This window comes from Stenella coeruleoalba (genome assembly GCF_951394435.1).
Source record: "Stenella coeruleoalba genome assembly, chromosome: 12".
In the NCBI taxonomy this organism is placed as follows: Eukaryota; Metazoa; Chordata; class Mammalia; order Artiodactyla; family Delphinidae; genus Stenella; species Stenella coeruleoalba.
Window position 1 is genome coordinate 8,971,996 of NC_137158.1, and position 19,935 is coordinate 8,991,930.

A 19,935-nucleotide genomic window follows, 5' to 3' on the forward strand; every position below is an offset into this window, starting at 1 on the left:
TTTTTCTGCTCTCTTCCATGGGGAGATGGGTTGTCTTTCATTAATGTAAGAATACAGTTCAAGCTCTTTAGTTCTTACAATAAGACATCATCCTTGTGGCATGGGTAACAGATAGACACTTTTAAATCAGTAACTTATGTGAAAAGGCTCCAAATTGACTTGACTTCTGAACTACTTTACAATTTCTGATGCAAATTTTATTCCAGCAACTGATGTTAGGGATGATGCTTAAGGGTTATAATGTTAAACTGACTTATCAGAAAACTAAGTAGGTGATTTTGTAGAATTACCTACTTCAGAATTTATAGAAAACCAAGACAATGTAACATATTTCCCCCAAGTAACAGCCTGTTGCATGTCTTTACGTTGCTGTAAAAATTGTGAGCCGCATTTCCCCTGTGTTGTCCCGTGATGTCTTTAGAGCATGGGGCCAGGAAGAAGTCTCTTTCTCTTGATGGCCTGCTTTGCCTTCCTTATTCTGTAGTAAGATCTGGAGCTAGTTGTTTTGCCATTTTTGTCTTTCCTGTTAGACCTTTGAGAGCTTGTTCTCAGTTGCTATAACTTTTGTACACAGGAAAGTGTTCCTATGATTATATATAATTTTATTATAAACTTACTCAAAACAATTTTAGATGTTGATTAAATAAATTAATTTTTAACAGCATGATAACTCAATGAAAATTCTTTGACAGGAAAGTATGTTTTTTAGAAGTATAACTTTCGAATAAGTAGTATATACAATATTACTTTTATATGAATAGCCTGTTAGGTTTTAATGCTAAAAGTTTTTAATCTGTTTATAAAATACATTCCAGTATTTTTCCGAGTTTCTTAGTTTTGTAATTTCAGTAAGAATCCCTAACGAAGCTATTTCAAGCATTCCTTTTTCTTTATAACAATGGCTTCATTTCTTTTCGGAAGAAATGCGCAAACAGTCCCTAGCGGTTAGCTCGGGTTATCACTGCTGCTCTCTAATCGCTGAGTACGGAGAGCTCATCCTGGTGACTCAGTGCGATTCCTCCTGCGGTACTGCAGCTCTTGCACAGACTGGTGGGGAGAGGCGGCTCATCTCCTAGAGACCGTTCACTGCAAGGAGAGGACATTTTTGGCTCAGAATCAGAAGCCAAGAGGACTAGCTGTTGGCTCTGGTTGGCGATGGGAGAAGAGACTGAGGTGCCTGTGACAACTGGGGTTGCTGCTCTTTCCGTCACTGCCCTGGGCTCTGATGTCCCCTCTCTCGCTGCTAGAGCTGTGCCCTTCTTTGCCTGTAAAGGAGAGGGTCGGGAAGGAAAGCAAGGCAAGGGGAAGGAAGGCTTTTTGCTGGTGGTACGCTGGTAGAAGGGTCCTGTTAACGGTAGTGTTCCTCACTATTTATGCATCTATAAATGCAGGGTTTTTCCTGGAGTTTTGTTATAGCTGGACTTTTTAGTCCTCTAAACTAGTTGAAAAAATTTTTAGCTTACAGTATTACATATTTAAACGTTATTATTATTATTTTAATTTCTTCAGTAGTTGTGATGCGTGGGCTGAGTAGTTGTGGCTCACGGGCTCTAGAGCGCAGGCTCAGTAGTTGTGGCACACGGGCTTAGTTGCTCTGCGGCATGTGCGATCTTCCCGGACCAGGGCTCGTACCCGTGTCCCCTGCATTGGCAGGCAAATTCTTAACCACTGCGCCACCAGGGAAGTCCCTAAATGTTATATTTATATAAAACAATTTCTATGATCAACCCAACTATAGACATTAAATCAATGAGTTAATGGTTAGGATTTTTCTTTGCTTGTTTTTTGTATAACTTGTTTCTTATACTTGATTTTTTTCAATATAGCTTCTTCGGCTCAATTTTTTTTTTTTAAGGCTCAATTTTAAGAAACACTTCATAGCAAGTGGTATTTACCAATGACTTGCAACACCCTCGTTGCTAGGATCTAGATATTTCATTTTTGCAAAGCAAATTCATTTTGCAAATGAAGGCTGCTCTCTGCTTATGGTACATTTGATTTACTTTCCTGTCTTTTCCCTTTTGCCAAACTGCCAACCAGTCAAGTGCTTTGGCCTTCTTATAGTTAGCCAGTACTTTATCTCAAATTCTTAAAGGAAAAATTGTAAAGTTACTTTAAGAAGAGTTTAGAAATCATAGCCTTGCAAATCCCTTGCTTTTTATTCTGCCCCTCTAAGACTTTCTTTTGTAAACATTTAACTTAACACTATAAGTAGACTCTTATGACAATAATAATGTGATGCTTGTTCCTCCAGCTTTCCTCGCCCTGTGAAGACTACTTGGTTAAACAGAAATGCACCAGCACAAAACAAAGATTCTGTGATTCCTACTCTTGAAAGTGTGGTCTTTGGTATTAACTACACAAAACAGTTATCACCAGACGTAAGAACTGATATGTTTATAAATCCTCTTTTCTCTCTTACTTTGAATGAAATTTGTTTTAACTGTTATGTTTGTGAATGTGATCATTCTTTTGTTCATTATTTGAGATCAACAACTTACAGATCTAATTAAATATGATCTTAACAAATTGGTTGGTTCCAGTTGTTTTTTTGAAAACGAACCTGATACCTCAAGATTTTACAAGACTTAATGGATAGAGACCTTTGACAGCCGGGGTCTTTTTTATTACTTACTCTCTCCCCCTGCTCCCTTCACACAACTGGTAGAATCATTTTTGCAAAGGTGCTTGTAAAGAGTCACTGCCAGAGTTTAGACCCAGAGTTGAGACCCAGCAGTATGAATACAGCCATTACTCCCCTGAAAGAAAAGGGGGCTCAGACTACAAAAGTGGAGTACCACTCAGTCGAAGTTTCCTGTGTTTAAATTACTTGTATGAATGAGAACAACTCCCTAAGATATTGCTACATTTCTTATCCGTTTTAGAATTAACTGTGATTTGTAAGTCCTTTATTTTTCTAAGCTTCAAGGGTGCTATTTTTAGACTCTTGGTTACTAACAGTGTGTCCCAAATCGACTCCTTGTTTAGGGCTTCAGCTTCGTCATTGCAGACTCCTTCCTGCGTCACGCCTACCGTTTCCATTACACCCTCTGCGCCACCCTCCTGCTGGCCTTCAAGGGGCTGCACAGCTACTTCATTACGGTAACGGAAGAGCTTCCCTCTTGTCAGAAACTAGAACTGGGTATGTTGAAAGTAGCCAGACCTCTGCTTTAGTTCAAGGCACTCTCTTCATTCTCATATTGCTAGTTATCAGCTTGGCCATAGTTTCTGTACTAAAACCAAGTTTATGTGCTTCACTTTTGCTTCTCTCTCAACTTCATCTTTTTCAATCTTTGATAATTACTTTCTGAAATTAAAAAAAACTGTATGATATTGAGAAATAATTTCTTGGTGCTAAGTTTGAAATGAGTCTTTTGGTAGATTTTTTTGAACAGTATGTCAATATTACTACTTCTCTTAGAATACAAGCAGAAAGCTTACTAGAAAACAAATGTAATTATCCATAGAATTATTAGATAGGGAAGAGAAATTAGATAGATTAGGTAACATAAATTAAATCCATACTTCCAAATATCTAACAGTCTAAGCAGATTGTAGGTACTTGGGACCTTTGTTTTTAAATATGTTTGGTGTTTTTTTTGTTTTGTTTTGTTTTGTTTTGCGGTACGTGGACCTGTCACTGCTGTGGCCTCTCCCGTTGCGGAGCACAGGCTCAGCGGCCCATGGCTCACGGACCCAGCCGCTCCGCGGCATGTGGGATCCTCCCAGACCGGGGCACAAACCCGCGTCCCCTGAATCGGCAGGCGGACCCTCAACCACTGCGCCACCAGGGAAGCCCCATATGTTTGGTTTTAAGTGATCTCAGATCTTATTTCTTTTATTTCATTTCAGAAAATAATAACATTACTCAGTTTTAATATTCTGAAAATTTTTCAAATAATTTTAAAACACTAGTCTTTGGTTTTTGTCTGACATTAATATCTGCATGTATATTGTAATACACAATAAAAAATCATATTGCCTTGATTTTGTATACCACTTGTAGTTTGCAAAATACATATATCACTTCACAGAAGATAAATTATTGAGATTTGCAAAAATGTTTTTATTCAGACATTTTATGAAAGTTTTATAAGCTTTTACTTTCAAATATCAGCTAATAGCTCATCATAAAAAGCACATTTTAATTCTCTTTAGAATAAATTATTTTCATCATTACATACTTGAATAAATCAGAAATTACTTTTTAAATTTTACTGAAATTAATCACTGTTCTTATTTCTTTGTTCCTCAAGGATCTGTCTTTTAACAATATTGATGCACTATCAAAAATAGTTACTGAAAATAATTCTTGGGTTTGAGACTAATTAGCCCGTTTTTATAACTGCCTGTCTTGAGATACAAAAGAATTGTAAGAAAGTGATCTGTACCTCACTGAAGTTCAGCTGTGAGAACAGGCTGGCTGCCTGTCAGCAGATGCTCCCACGGGTTGGATTAATTTCATTATCAGTCAGTTGAGTGCACACTTTTCCTGACTTGACTAGAAACAGATATCATTCAGTTGACTATTTAGAATGTTTAATTCAAGAATCTCAATGTATCCCCAGTTTTACAAGCAGTAGGAAAATGTTTGTTCTTTCTTGCTCATGTATTCTTCCTCAAGTCAAAAATGGTAGTACGGAAACCTTTTGATTACTATTCTCTGGAATATTCTTTTTCCTTGCTGTTTCATGTACTTAGAATCTTCTATTTCCCTTAGGAAAATCCTTTAAGAGACCACTGCCTCAAATGTAAACTTCTAAAAATGTTCTTTTTTGAAAATGAAAGAATTGTTTGTAGAATAGAGCTAATTTAAGCTATCACTAATCCTCAATTAATGGAAAAATTATGCTTCATGTATTTTTTAATTTGGTTCTTTGGGATTCAAACACATTTTCTTAGGAGAATTATATGATACATTTTGGTTAACTTAGGTTTAATGGTCAGACCACAAAACTATTAAACCATAATGTTAATGAAGGGCGATACCATGTTACTGAAAAGTAGTGGTATGACACAGAAACCACGTGGAATGGCATTTCTATAGGAGAATCTGTTAGTAGTTTGGATGTTGAATTCGTGGAGCATCATCGTGTAGTGCTCAGCACTGCATGTGCATGTGTGCACCATTGCTGTCACTTACTACCTGTAAGTAACTGGGACTGTTTATGCAAACTGGTTTCCATTCTAAGGGCAGGAGGATTGAAGGGGTCCAGATGTGCTGAATGCATCAGGAAGGGAAGAGGAGGGCATCCAGAAAGCAGAAGGCGTGAGGAAGCTCCACAAGGAAAACTGGTTAACGGAGGAATTCCTTCGGGCTGAGCAAAGTGCTGAGGAAAGAGCAGGCCTCTTCTAGGTCTTTGAAGAGCTTTGACATCCCCTTTCCCTTAATAAGGAGTCAGTTCAGCACTGAGAGAGACAGGAGAGACTCCCACAGCTGGGTGGGGTTCTTGTGGGTTAGTACAGAGAGCCCTGTCTGAGGTGGGCCTGTCCATGCTGCGTGCACGGAATTTTCAGAGTTTTAACGTGTAATGTTTCCGAATGGAAAAACACTTGAACCACATTTTAACTTATAAAAAAATATTTCTGTACAAAAGGAAATAATGTTTAAAGGAAACAAGCATCTCTTTTCAAAGGCAAAGATTTATTTCAAATAGCTTAGACAGTATTAGCACTAATTTATCTAACTTCAGTATGATAATTCATTTATTTATAAGATTTTTAACTTTGGAGTAAGGATGGCTTTTATGGCATATATGTTTTACTTTGGGCTTATGAATATAATGTAGAAAATATCATAATTAAAAGAGCCCTTATGTTTAATTTCAGGAGTCAGTTACTAAATGAATATCAATTTTATTCCAAATTATTTGCTTAAAATATTTTATCAGAAAATAAAATTCTAAAGCAAACCCCTAGACTTCAGTTTCAAATAAGTAAATAATAGTGGCAGAATAAAATTATTAGTACCTTACACATGGTGTTTACTCAAAATATGTTTGTTGAATGGATGAATGAATGAAATAGCACAATACAGTTTTTGTTGATAATTGAAAAGTACATAAACATCAGCACATACTTTATCGTAGTTTCCTAGGGATTTTTAAATTCAAGATTCATCTTCAGTAAATATTTATCAGTGATACTTTGTGTTATTCTTAAACTTTTCATTATTTATATTTTCTATTTATTGTGAATTTTAGTTTATTCTTGAATGCATATTCTAGGAAAACATCTAAAAATATTATTAACTATTCAAAAAAAACTATTGCATATTCTGAACTATTAACATTGTTTATTTTTATCCTAGCAAAATTAGATTGTAGGCACTAGATAATATTTCTGTAAAACGCTGTTGACTAAACATCATTATATTCACCAGTTTTAGTAAGTTTGTAAAGTAGTTCTTGATTAGAGGATGTATTCTATTTCCTTCTACTATTTAGCACTTTTCTTGAGTTTTCAAATATGTATATATTTAAAAGTCTTAAATTCCACCATGGTGTGTGAGGAGTGTATCTAAACTCTATTCCCTTTTTAAAAATAATGCCTTGAATTCTGTTCTGCTTGTGTCTTTTTCTTTTCTCGTAGATGAATGATGTACATTTTTTTGATGACATACAGTTAAATATTGGTTTGGTGCAAGGAACCCTTACTGAAAATGGGTGTCAGGGATTCTGGAATCTAGGCTTTACCAAGTCTTGTAACCTTTTGGGGCCCCGGTCTCTACACTTGTAAAGGCAGGGGGTTGACCTCGCTGATCTCTGAGACCCCTGCCAACTCTAAAGTTCTGAGTTTAAGAAACTAAAACATAAAAATAATATTGGATTATGAAATGTTGAGTGGCACATACACTTAAATAGAGAAAAGAACAAAGTAACATAAACGTGAATGTACATCATTTGTAATTCTAATAAGCTAATTAACTAACTGAAAGATTTTGCTTTAGTGTTCTAATCTAACTGCACTATCACATCAATACTAAAACTATTAATAACAAATTGGAAAATTCTAATAAATCTTATTGTAAAAGGAGTATAGTAACTAGTGCTGTGTGCAATCCTTATAACTAGCCAAGGCCAACATGCAGGTCCTTTATGAGCGCCTTCTCAGAAGAAAACAGCCACCAACCCAGAAAGACACCTGTCTAGGTACGTTTACAAATAGGTTAAGTAAATAATCCCTTTTAATTAGCAGGAAACTTTGCTTTAAATTAGTGTCAAATTTCATAAATATGTATTTCTTAATATTGTATGTTCCTACCACCCTTATGTAAGAACTTACTATTAGAATCAATTTGGTTTGTAGATAAGCTTTGGTTAATTTGTAATTAATTTTAATATTGAAGTTTTTATTTAAAACTGGAAATGTTAAATGCAAAGATTTCTTTGGCTTTTAACATATTCATTTTAGAGTTCCTACAAAGAGCACTTTTTGGAAACCATGTTCATTGCCAGAATTTGTTGGTTTAATGGTAATGCCTTAAATTTGTTCAAAGTCAGTTTGTCTTTGGATAGGGCTAAGGTTAATAAAATGTGGTTTAAAAACTGAAGCTAATTTCATGCATTACAGAAGTAAAGAGAGAAGCATCTTTAGTATCTGGCTTTGTTTTTTGAGTCAATTTGTATTTATTTTTTATTGTTCTAAGTTTAAAAAGCAAAATACAGTAATATCAAGTCGCCACTAACCAGATATGTTACACATTTGAAAGGAAATATTGCGATCTCATTATTTTATTGATATATTTCCCTATATGTTATAGACTTTTGTTCTTGAATAGCAATAGTACTTAATTTATTATCTTTCCATAAGTATACTGAAAGTTTTTACTTGGTGTTGAATAGACCATCACTATTACATTTTTTAAAAGTTACTAAAAGCTGTAGAAATAAAAAATAAAATTAAATCACAGCATTTGTTTCTCAGTTTTCGGAAGTATGGACAAAAGGAAATTAAGGAGCCAAAATCTTTCTCCACATTTCTCAAATGAAAACTAGCCCAGAAATACTTAAATTGTGTCAGTTTTCACTAAAACTGTGAAGTGAGAAACTTATCTTGTTATCAGGAAGGAAAAAAGAAAGGTTGAAGATTTATTTATGATCATTATTTTAGAATATAATTTTATATTCTCATTAAGTAACTTAACTATAAAATTGAAGAATTCATGGTGTGAAACGGTCATTTATGACATGTTTTAGTGGTCTTTTTAGCAATAAAAATATACTTCTCATTAACTATTGTATTGTCAGCCTATCAGTTTAGATGTAAGCATGGTAAATAATTTTTAAAAACGCTGCTCATATAATAAGGCCTATATAAAGAAGGGCCCAGTATTTGGTTGAGTGGGAAAAGACTTGATTCGAAACTAAAACATAGTGAAGTTCGTTAATAACACTTTTTTTGAGATATCTTTCATCCTTAACTCCTAGCAGTGTATTGGTATTATCTGAACTATGCTATGAATATCTGTTGAATGAATGAGGAGATGAGAGGGTGGATAGATTTAGAAGATAAATTTAAGATACATTTACCTTTCGACTTAGCAACTCCATTTTTGTTCATCTGTAGCACGGAAAGGAGTACTCGTATGTAACGGTATATGTGCACGCACATTGATCACAGTATTCTTAGTGGCAAAACACTGAAAACAAAGATAAATGCCCATCATTCAGCAAAGAATGGACTTTGAGGTACCCACACCAAGGGATATTATGCAGCCATTTGAAAAAAGTGCTTTAGGGCTGCATATCCCATTTACATGGAGTAGTGCTGAGAGAAAAAAAGCAAATCGCAGCACGTTTGTAAAATACACCCATTTTTGGAAAGCAGTGACTCCAGATCTCATATATGTATATATTTGAAAATATGGAAGGATGTGTTCTAAGCTGCCACCTTCAATTAGCAGGAGGAGCCAAGGTAAAACAAAGTGTGTAGGGAGCTCCCTGGTGGCCTAGTGGTTAGGATTCCAGGCTTTCGCTGCCACGGCCTGGGTTCAGTCCCTGGTTGGGGAACTGAGATCACACCGCATGGCGCTGCCGAAAAGAAAACTTGTAAGAAAATAACCTGTATACGTTTCTATACAGTTGTATAAATAGATATATAGGCATTTTTAAAGGAAAAATTAATTAAACTCATTTAAAATCCTAAATGATGTTGAAATCATTTCATCTCAAAGGTTTTGAAGTTAAGTTTAGCATTTAAGCATCCCTGAAGGTGTTTGCATTGAAGTAGCTCTCACGAGCCATAATGCAAATGGACCAGTTTCTGCACTTAGGCTCTTGTATGTAAAGATGAGAAAAGTGTATCAAAACTCTAAAAAGTTTATTTTCATTTTTTAAAAATTCATAGGTAGGATATGTAACCTACTAAGACCAATTTTGCTGATTTTCTTCTATCAAAGGAAAACATCATGAGTGATATGAAAACATGTGATGATGTTGGCATATGGAAGTTATGATTTTAATACAGGGTCTGCCAGATTTTTTCTTTTTTTTTGGAAAACCTAACATTAGAAGCCACTGATTTACCTGACTGTGAAATGATTTTTGAAATCTCAGCAGATTTCTTTAGTTATCAGTGGGTTATTTATATATTTGGTGAATTCCAAAACATTTGTGTGTCCTCCTGGTTTTAGTTACCAACAGAGTGTTTGTTGTTCCCATCATAGCTTGGTTGTGTTCAGCACATCAGTGTAACTGCTTATTTTATCAAATTTAAATGTTTATCATTCTTTTTATCAACTAGTAAGCATTCAGTATACCTTACGAGACAGTGAGCTGATGAATGAATTCAAGGGTGTCACAGAATGTATTCTTGCTTTTGTGTGAGAATGATCAGTTAAACTCCCTTAGAGCCACACGATTATGGAATGTTGTGTGCTGACGCTATGCTGTTAGAGTTCTCTTAGGAGAACTCATTTTAGTTTGATTTCTGAAGAAAAACTGAGTATATCTAAACATGATATTTCAGGCTTTAGCGAAATGTATTCCCTGCAAAAAGTAACTAATAAGTCTTCTATTCTGTTAGTTTCTGTACTCCTTTGTAAATATTACCATTTTGATTGTAAATTAATCTTCACCCCCCTTTGTAAATGGTTGTAGCATACATTAAATAAGTCAGGATTATATGGGAAAAAATTGCCTCGGTTTTAGACTGTCTGATAGACAACTGAATTTATTAAACTAAAATAGAAACTTACTTTTTGTCGGAAAGGATTTTGTCATTCATTTTCATTAAACAGCTTATATTCCAGGCATGCTTTATATATGTTTTGGTTATAAAAATTATTTTGACCTGAACTATTAGCTACTGTAAAAAGCGGAGCTTTTGTAAAAAGTGAAGCATGTACATATGTAATACAAAATACTAAGATCACTGGAATTTATAATATGTGAAGTGCAATAAAACCTTAGTTGTATGTTTTATCTTTTCTGTGGTGCAGTTGTGCAAGTTACTTGAGGTATATAGTCAGTAGTTCCTTGACAGCGTTAGCCTCTTATGAGAACAGAAACCCGCTACTTAATACAGGCATACCTCACTTTATTGCACTTCACGGATACTGTGTTTTCCACAAATTGAAGATTTATGGCAACCCTATGGCAAGCAAGTCTGTTGGCAGCATTTTTCCCAACAGCATTTGCTCATTTTGTGTCTGTATCACATTTTGGTAGTTCTCTCACTATTTCAAGCTTTTTCATTATTATCATTATTTTAGTATGGTGATCTGTGATCAGTGATTTTTTATGTTACTATTGCAAAAAGAGTACAATTCACTGAAGGCTCAGATAATGGTTGGCATTTTTTTAGCAATAAAATATTTTTAAATTAAGGTATGTACATTGTTTTTTAGACATAATGCTATTGCACACTTAATAGACTACAGTATAGTATAAATGTAACTTTTATATGCACTGGGAAACCAGAAAATTCATGTAATTAGCTTTATTGCAGTTTTCACTCTTTTGCAGTGGTCTGGAACTGAACTGCAATATTTTCGAGGTATGCCTGTAATCAGAACATAGAATTTACTAATTATCACATTACCTGCATGATTAATGTGTTTAGAAAAATATATTACATTGAAATTTAACTCATTTAATATAGTCCTATATTTTGCAACCTTCTGGTTTTTTAAAGGTAATTTAATTTATTTCTATAATTTCAAAAACAGTTTACAGATCTAACATTGAGATACTTCCTCCAATTACTCTTTACTCCTTTCAGAGGAAATGGATGTGGAAGCGCGACTTACTGAATTATGTGAAGAAGTCAAGGTACTTGCATTTTTAAAATTCACGTTACCAAGTTATTTGAGTGGATTCTGTTTTCTAAGTATTTTATTGAACAAAATATTAATTATTTATCCTTTCTAAAATGCAAAGATAAAATTGTTGATCTAGGTAGAAACACAACTTACTTGATCAAACAACATTTGACTTGAACGTGAAGTTAAATTAACTTTAAAATGTATATTATTGTGCATATAAATGAAATAGCAAAGACAATTAACTGATCAGAAGTGTCCTTTTTCTCTTATTAGTTCACTCAAAGAATTTCTGGAAAAATTTTTTTAAGCATTACTTAAACTTACATACTTTTGTAAAGTGATATTGTTTAGAAATGAAAGTTTGTTTTATTTCAAGAGATCAGTTTGTCTCAGACCATTTTTCCACTAGTTCATTCTTGCAATTAAATTGAATAGATTTTTATTTTTCCTTTTTCTTCCCCATGGAACTAAGTGTTTTGACTATTTTAGGATCCCTATGTATTTCACTCTTATTTAGCTACGTTAATGGAAGAAATCGGAGACATGAATCAAACAAAAATATATTGACTTCGGGTTGTATTTCTGTATGTAAATTTAAATGAGGACTTGACCCCTTTGGAAAAGGTATTTACCTTCTCCTTGTAAAATTATACATAGGCAGGAGCACTAATGTCATTATAATAGTTGCCCCAAAGAATTATATACGCTTAGAAATAATCTTAATAAGATGTTTGTGATTAATATGGAAAAAAAATACAGTGTTTCACTGACATATTAAAGGAAATTTGGATGAATAAACATTTATGATACTCCCAGACAGAAAGGTGAACGATCTCTGAAAGATCCAGTTTTTCTCAAGTTAATAATATTAATGTGTCTGTATCAAAATACTGTTGGAAACTTTAAACTTATGTTAAAAATCACTTAAAGAAAGATAAGGATGACTAAGAAAAACTTTTGAATAATAATAATATAGAGGGACTTGCCCAAGTGGATGCTAACATATATATATATAAAACTACAGTTATGGAAATAGAGTAGGACTTCTCTAAAAGACTAGAAAGACAAATCAATGAAACTAAATAGCACTGAAACAGTCACTAAATATGTTTAAGAATTGAATATATGATAAAATACCGGGTTACATAAATAGTGTGGTAAAATACCATACTATAGAAGAAAATTCTAAATGGACTTGAAGAGTTAAATGTCCAGAAAAATTTGGAAGATAAATTTACATATACATGTATATATAAACAATCTGATCTTAGGATATGAAATAACTTTTTCAGAGTAATAGTATAAAAGACAAAATAAGGTATTGATGATTTGAAACTTCTTTAAAACAAAATAAAATATAAATAAAGTTGAAAGGAAGCAATAAACTGGAAGAAAATATTTGCAGTACTTAAAAGTGGCAAATGATTAATACTCACAATATATAAAGAGGTCCTATACATCAGTTTCAAAACATCCCCCGGGAAAAAGGGATGTGCATAGAGGCAATGTACAAAATGCAGTTCTTAGCAGAACAAGTTGGCTACATAGGTGACACTAAGTCTTACTGAAAACCAGGGAAATGAATATTTAAACAATAAAAGGGTTTTTTGACCATGAAATTTGCAAAAATGAAAGTGACTGCTAATCTGCATTGTTGATAAGGGTGTAGGGAAACTAGTATCTGCCTGTGCTGTTGGTGAGGGTGGAAACTGGTACATTTTTTAGGTCACTTCATCAGTCTATTCTGAAAACATCTATTAAAACACATGCTCTGCCACAAAACAGTTTTTATTTAGGAATCTGTCCCGCAGAAGTGCTAATACATTTCAACAGACATAAAGAATTGTCAATTCCCATGTAGCCATTTGAAAGGATTAGGCAAGTCTCTATGCATTGACATGGATTCTTTAATTCAAGATATATGTATTCATTTATGATGCAAGGTACTGTTTTCATGCTGAAAAGCTCTCTAGGATATATTAATTGAAAAAGTAGGGACTTCCCTGGCAGTCCAGTGGTTAAGACTTTGCCTTCCAATACAGGGTGTTCATGTAGGATCCCTGATCCGGGAGCTAAGATCCTACATGCCTCAGGGCCAAAAAACCAAAATGTAAAACAGAAACAATGTTGTAACAAATTCAATAAAGACTTAAAAAAATGGTCCACGTCAAAAATCTTTAAAAGAAAAAATAAGTTGGAAAAATATGAGTACGATTTTTATATGTTAATAAAAGCTCTGTATGTATTTGATCATATTTGTGTGATTAGAATACATATAAAATATTCGAAAGGATATATATACACACATACATATACATTTCAAACTTAACAAAAATACAGAAAACAGGGCTTCCCTCGTGGCACAGTGGTTGAGAGTCCGCCTGCCGATGCAGCGGACACGGGTTCGTGCCCCGGTCCGGGAGGATCTCACATGCCGCGGAGCGGCTAGGCCCGTGAGCCATGGCCGCTGAGCCTGCGCATCCGGAGCCTGTGCTCCGCAACGGGAGAGGCCATAGCAGTGAGAGGCCCGCGTACCGCAAAAAAAACAAAAACAATGAAGGATGGGGCTGTGAAGGAAAAGTTTTATTCTTTACTCTATATCCATCTGTATTAAGTGTCAAAAAATTATATGTATTCAAATATTACTAATAAATTTTTATGTACTCGTATTTAATTTCAGCATTTAAATGGACGTCATAAAATTTAACGTAAACTATGGTAAACTTTGACAGCAGATAGAATACACAAGAGGTGGAATAATAAGTCTTACAAAGAGATCTTACAAATCGTTAAGGAAACCTGTTATTCCCCATTTTTCATATTAATATAGGTTAGACACCAAATTACAAAAACTGGTAATAAGTATATGGAAAATATTTAATTATCAAAGAACCCAAAATTTAAATATTCTGACATCATTTTTAACCTAGCTGTGATTTTTTCTTTTTTTTTTTTTCACGGTACATGCAGCTCCCACTCTTGTGGCCTCTCCCGTTGCGGAGCACAGACAGGCTCTGGATGCGCAGGCTCAGCGGCCATGGCTCACGGGCCCAGCCGCTCCGTGGCATGTGGGATCTTCCCGTACCGGGGCACGAACCTGTGTCCCCTGCATTGGCAGGCGGACTCTCAACCACTGCGCCACCAGGGAAGCCCTAGCTGTGATTTTTTAATAACAATGTAATGCTTATTGAGATGCGCTGAGATACAGATTCTCGTACCTCGTAGATCTTTCTCAGAGATTAGTTTGGCAGTATGTATCCAAAGCCAAAAAGAGTATTTCTTCTTAATTTATACCAAATAAACAGAAATTCATATGTAGTGTAACTTATAATATTGTAAAACATTAACCTAAATAAATCCCCAACAGTAGGACAATGGTTAAAGAAATCATGGGACACTCATAATCTAAAGAAGTTGTACAACCTTAAAAATGTTGCTTTCAACAAATGTTCGATGATGTAGGGAAATGCTCATACTGTGTTATCCAGTGAAAATGGCATAAAGCTATATATGATTCTGGTTTTTTCCTCTCTGTAACTGAAAAAAATTGAAGACTATAAACTAAAATGAACTTTATTTTTTTCTTTTTTGCTTTCCCCCATTTCCAAGTCTATTAAAGTAAGCACCATTTTGTAATCAAACAAGGTCAGTGAGTTCTATGAATAGGACAAAATAATGAATGTTATTTGAAAAAAATATATAAATGTAAGGTATTATTATTCCTACATTTATACATATAAAAGATCTTGTCAAACTTAATTCTGATTTCCTTTTTAATATAAAAAGGAGATTATTATTTATATTTTGACACTTACTGTAAAGAGTTATATAAACCAAAGGAGTAATTTATACCCGAAGGGATGCTTTTCCCAATAATGAAAATACTAAAAGTCCTTTCTCAGAACCTTGGTGCCATGATCCCTGAGAAATACAATTAATAAATACAAGGTATCTAGATAGCCTTGCTCTCTGGAGGAGAATTAGTTCTACTTGTGTGTAGATTATACTAGGTGTAGCATTGCTTGCCTTACGTAGTGCTATTTAATCACTGTCAAATACTTACTCTAGTCTTCTTTTCCTAACTCCATTAAATTCATTCCTGAAACAATACTGCAGGTTTCAGCTTCTTTATAGTACATCTTAATCTTTTGTGTGTTCTTAGGAGACATGAGAAACTTGTTAGCTTCATTTCTAATAACACTTATAAACCATTTCCTGGGGCAGAACACCTCTGTAGAATTTCTGTGTATGTTGATGAATCAATACTTATCATCTGTTGACTCTATTAGCTTCCATTCCAGAATTCTGGAATTTGTCAGCGTTTTCTGAGTTTGTCCTTGTATTCTGGGAGCTTTTTCCTTATCCGAGGCCTGTAATTCCTTATTCATTCATTCATTTATTCGTCCAGTTAGTATTTATTGAGTCACTACTGTGTACCGGTAACCAGAGTCACAAAAGTGAATAAGACACGATCCCTTCCTTTCTTACTAATGCTGCGGAGTTTTTGTTTTAAGTGTTCTCTTAGTTAAGAAGATAAATGGAAGCTTGGTTTGGGTTGGGGAAGAAAAGCCTGCTGGATTGCAGACTTCAAAAAGAAGCCAATACAAACTGAGAGAAAGAGGGTCATATGTGATAAGCAACATTTGGGGGTTTTGTTTGTTTTTAGAAAGGGAGGGTGCAGTGCAGTTTGGGACACGTTGAACTGTCCAAGTACAGTCATCCAGTAGATGCTGGATCTAGAGCTCGGGGAGATGTGATCCAGAGCCATAAATGAGGCCATCATTGGTGTGTAGGTGGGAATGGCTCTCAGCTTCAATCTGAGCAGACTTCTTCCATCTTTACAGTAGGAAAATGAGATCAGCACCCATGTATGTATTTAAAGTAGATTTCTTAGTGTTACTAGTAATTAAAGACAGATTTTTGCATCAAGATACTACGTCCCTGAAGACTGACTGCTGCCTCAGTGTATTGAAGAAAAGCCTGTCCTTATGATAAAAATGCTTGACCAAAGAGAAACATCATTCTGACTTATAGTCCTTTGTTATTCTTTGTTTAGAAGTTCTTATTTTATCAATTCAAGAAGACCAAATGCCTTTTAGAAGATTCTGCATCTCATTCAGTACTCTTAACTTCCATCATCAGTTTAGGTGAATATTTAAATAAAGGGGATAATTTAATACCACTATTAGAACACTCATAATAGTATATTGTAATCATTTACCCACTTTTCTTTCCTCATTAGACTGCGAACTTTTCATATTAATCTTGGTGTCTGTAGAATGTAGGCTCTAGCATGTAAAATGTGCTCAGTAAATACTGGGTGAGTGAATTGTTAGAAAAGAGAAGGAAAGAAGTGTTCGACAGCTCTATGAAAGGATTCCTGCAAGCAAAATAAAATCTAGGAGCACAGGTGTGAGGGCAAAGCAGTACTTTAGAGAGTGTCTCAGTCCTTTCTGAGGAGTTACGGATCTTTTAAGTATTTTACTTAGCTGATGGGGAAAAAAATCAGATTTTAAGATTTCATCATCTTTCAAAATTTTTATAACTTTCATCATGATTTGTACATTGTGTTTAAAATTCCCAGTATTTTAGTGTTTGAATTTGATCATGTTCTATAGAATCCTGATTTGTAACTTTAGACTATGATGTTATTTCAGTAACAAGATACCTCCGGTATTGAAATATTGGTTAAATGGTCGAAAAGTGCTGTAGTAACTATCAGATAGAATAAAGCCATGGGTCAGTTGGTCTCTCTCCACACACACATGCAAGTGCGCACACACACATGCAAGCGCGCACACACCCATTTTTTAAAACTAAAAATTTGCCTTTGTATTCTCAGTAATATATATAGGTGTGTTATGGTAATTCTCAGAGAGCAGTAAAGGTTTTTTCCCTTGTCATTTCAGAAAATAGAGAATCCTGATGAACTGGCAGAACTTATAAATATGAATCTCGCACAACTTTGCTCACTGCTAATGGCTTTATGGGGACAGTTTCTGGAAGTTATAACACTACATGAAGAGCTAAGACTAGTACTAGCACAAGAGCACCATACTTTGAGGGTAAGTTTAAAAAAAGTGATGTTAGAGCATTTTAATGAGTACAGTAAGTCCCCTACATACGAATCTTCAAGTTGTGAACTTCGAAAGGTGCAAACACATGTTCGCATGTCCAGTCACGTAAGTTAGTCCACGTGTCTGGCTACGTTGTCACGTGCGTGCATCCTCTACAAGTGGTTGTGCTTTTGTGTGTTTTACTGTACTGTACTGTATAGAGTACAGTAGTATAGTGTCTTTATTTCAAGCGTACGACGTCCGGAAGCAAGTGTAAAAGCAGTGGTGATGTAGCTGGTACTGCTAAGAAGCGCCAGCTGTTGTACTGCACTACTGTACTTTTCACGGCACTGTACTGTAAGATCAAAAATGTTTTCTTTATTTTTTGTGTTTTTTTTTATGTATTATTTGTGTGAAAAGTACTATAAACCTATTACAGTATAGTACTATATAGCTGATTGTGTTAGTTGGGTACCTAGGCTAACCTTGTTGGACTTAACAAACAAATTGGCCTTATGAACACACTCTCGGAACAGAACTCGTTCATACGTAGGGGACTTACTGTGTCACTTTCTATTTCTCCCTTCAGATCTGTTAGTATTTGCTTAATATATTCATATGTTCTGGTGTTGAGAACATATATATTTACAGTTGGGAACTCCCTGGCAGTCCAGTGGTTAGGACTTGGTGCTTTCACTGCAGTGGCCTGGGTTCAATGCCTTTTCAGGGAACTAAGATGCCACAAGGTGCATGGCACAGCCAAAAATAAATAAATAAATAAATTAGGTCAAGTTGATTGATACGGTTGTTTAACCAATATTCTGGATTAACTTTTTTTTCCTGTATCAGTATTTTAAAGACATACCTTTATCATCATCCTCCATAATCTCGGATGAGAAATCAGTTGTCATTTATATTGTTGTTTCCCTCCAGCTGCTGTTATAATTTTCTCCTTATCTTTGGTTTGAAGCAGTTTGACTCTGACGGTGCCTTGTTGTAGTTCTCTTTATATTGCTTGTAGTTTATATATTTTCTTTATATTTATCTAAATATATATTTATATATTTTCTTGGTATTTATCTTTATGTTTATTTATCTCGTGATTTGCCGAGATCCTCATATCTGCAGGGTGATATTTTTATCAAAATTTTAGCCATTAGAACTACAGAATTTTTCTGCCCCAGTTTTCTCCTCTACTCTCTCTCTGGCACTCTGATTTCACTTATGTTACACTATTTGATATTATTTTGTTTCTTAGTAGTTTTTCTCTGTGCTCTTCAGAGTGAATAATTTCTGTTCTTCCATCTTTGAATTCACTAACTCATTTCTGTAGTGTCTAATCTGCTCTAACTCTTCTCTAGTAAAATTTTCATTTCAGATATATACTTTTTACTTCCAAAATTTGCCTTTGGTTCTTTTCTTTTTTTAATCATTTCATTTTTCTGCTAAGGTTCCTCATCTCTTCATTCATTATGACCAGCTTCTCCCAGTCATTGGCTAGTTTATACTTATGGCTTGAAAGTACTTGCCTGAACTTCTGGTTTCTGATCCAGCTTTAAGAGGCTTGGACTTCATCACTCCCTTTCTAACAACAAGAAAAGAGCTGAACAAACCAAATATCAACACACCTTTTTAGGTCCATTAGAGAACCAAGGCTACGGGATAAACTCCTGACCCCCAAACTGGAGAGATGGCTAGCCAGTTACAGAGAATCACATCTTGCCAAAGCAGAAACCAACCCATGAACAGAAGTCACCAGGAGCCAGTACCAGGAGAGCAAAACTTAAACTGTAATTGATGAATTTCTGGAGGCTCAGTGTGAACAAGCTTGAGTTAATAACTCCAGGAGGGCCCAGTCTTAGGGGACACCCACACTTCTATGAGTTTTAGCTCCAGGAACCCTACCAGGTTCACATAGTTCAAATCAGAGAAATCCCCTCATGCAGGGAGAGGGGGAAATAGCCATTTGTAAATACATCCAGAGCATTCTGTCCTTCTTAACAAGACCTTCCTCCTCAGAAACTGTCTTTCTAGAGTCCAGCTGACCTGGGGGACCCAGCTCCAGCCCTCTCTAGCCTTTCACTTGGGGGAAGGAAAATACCCAACTTATAAATTATTAGGGATTCGCAGATTAAAGCAACAGCGAGGTACCATGCACACCTGTAAGAATGACTAAAATTGAAAACACTGACAGCACTAAATATTGGTGAAGATGTGGAGCAACAGGAACTCTCATTCATTGCTGTTGGGGATGCAAAATGATACAACCACTTTGGAAGACAGTTTGACAGTTTCATATAAATCTAAACATACTCTTACATAATAATCCAGCTACCATGCTCTTTGGTATTTACCCAAATTAGTTAAAAACTTAGGTCTGCACAAAAACCTGCACTCAGATATTTACAGCAACTTTTTTTTTATAATTGCCAAAACTTAGATGTCTTTCATCAGGTGAATGGTTAAACAAACTGTTGTGCATTTACACGATGGAATATTTTTCAGTAATAAAAAGAAATAAGCTATCAAACCACGAAAAGACATAGAGAAACCTTAAAAGTATATCACTGCTAAATGAAAGAAGCCAATCTGAAGAGTTACCTATTATATGAT

General features: G+C 34.9%; 1 protein-coding gene across 10 annotated transcripts in view; it reads left to right on the forward strand.

The window, feature by feature from the left end:
* The window catches only part of FAM135A (family with sequence similarity 135 member A), a 123,575-nt gene that overhangs the window by 61,207 nt on the left and 42,433 nt on the right, over positions 1-19,935 (forward strand). For all 10 annotated transcript variants that reach the window (XM_079939276.1, XM_079939274.1, XM_079939280.1 and 7 more), the window contains 5 exons: positions 2,255-2,381; positions 2,989-3,142; positions 7,074-7,151; positions 11,224-11,273; positions 17,176-17,331. In XM_079939276.1, the coding sequence (XP_079795402.1) occupies positions 2,255-2,381; positions 2,989-3,142; positions 7,074-7,151; positions 11,224-11,273; positions 17,176-17,331 (565 nt within the window). The remainder of the gene's footprint in view (positions 1-2,254; positions 2,382-2,988; positions 3,143-7,073; positions 7,152-11,223; positions 11,274-17,175; positions 17,332-19,935) is intronic.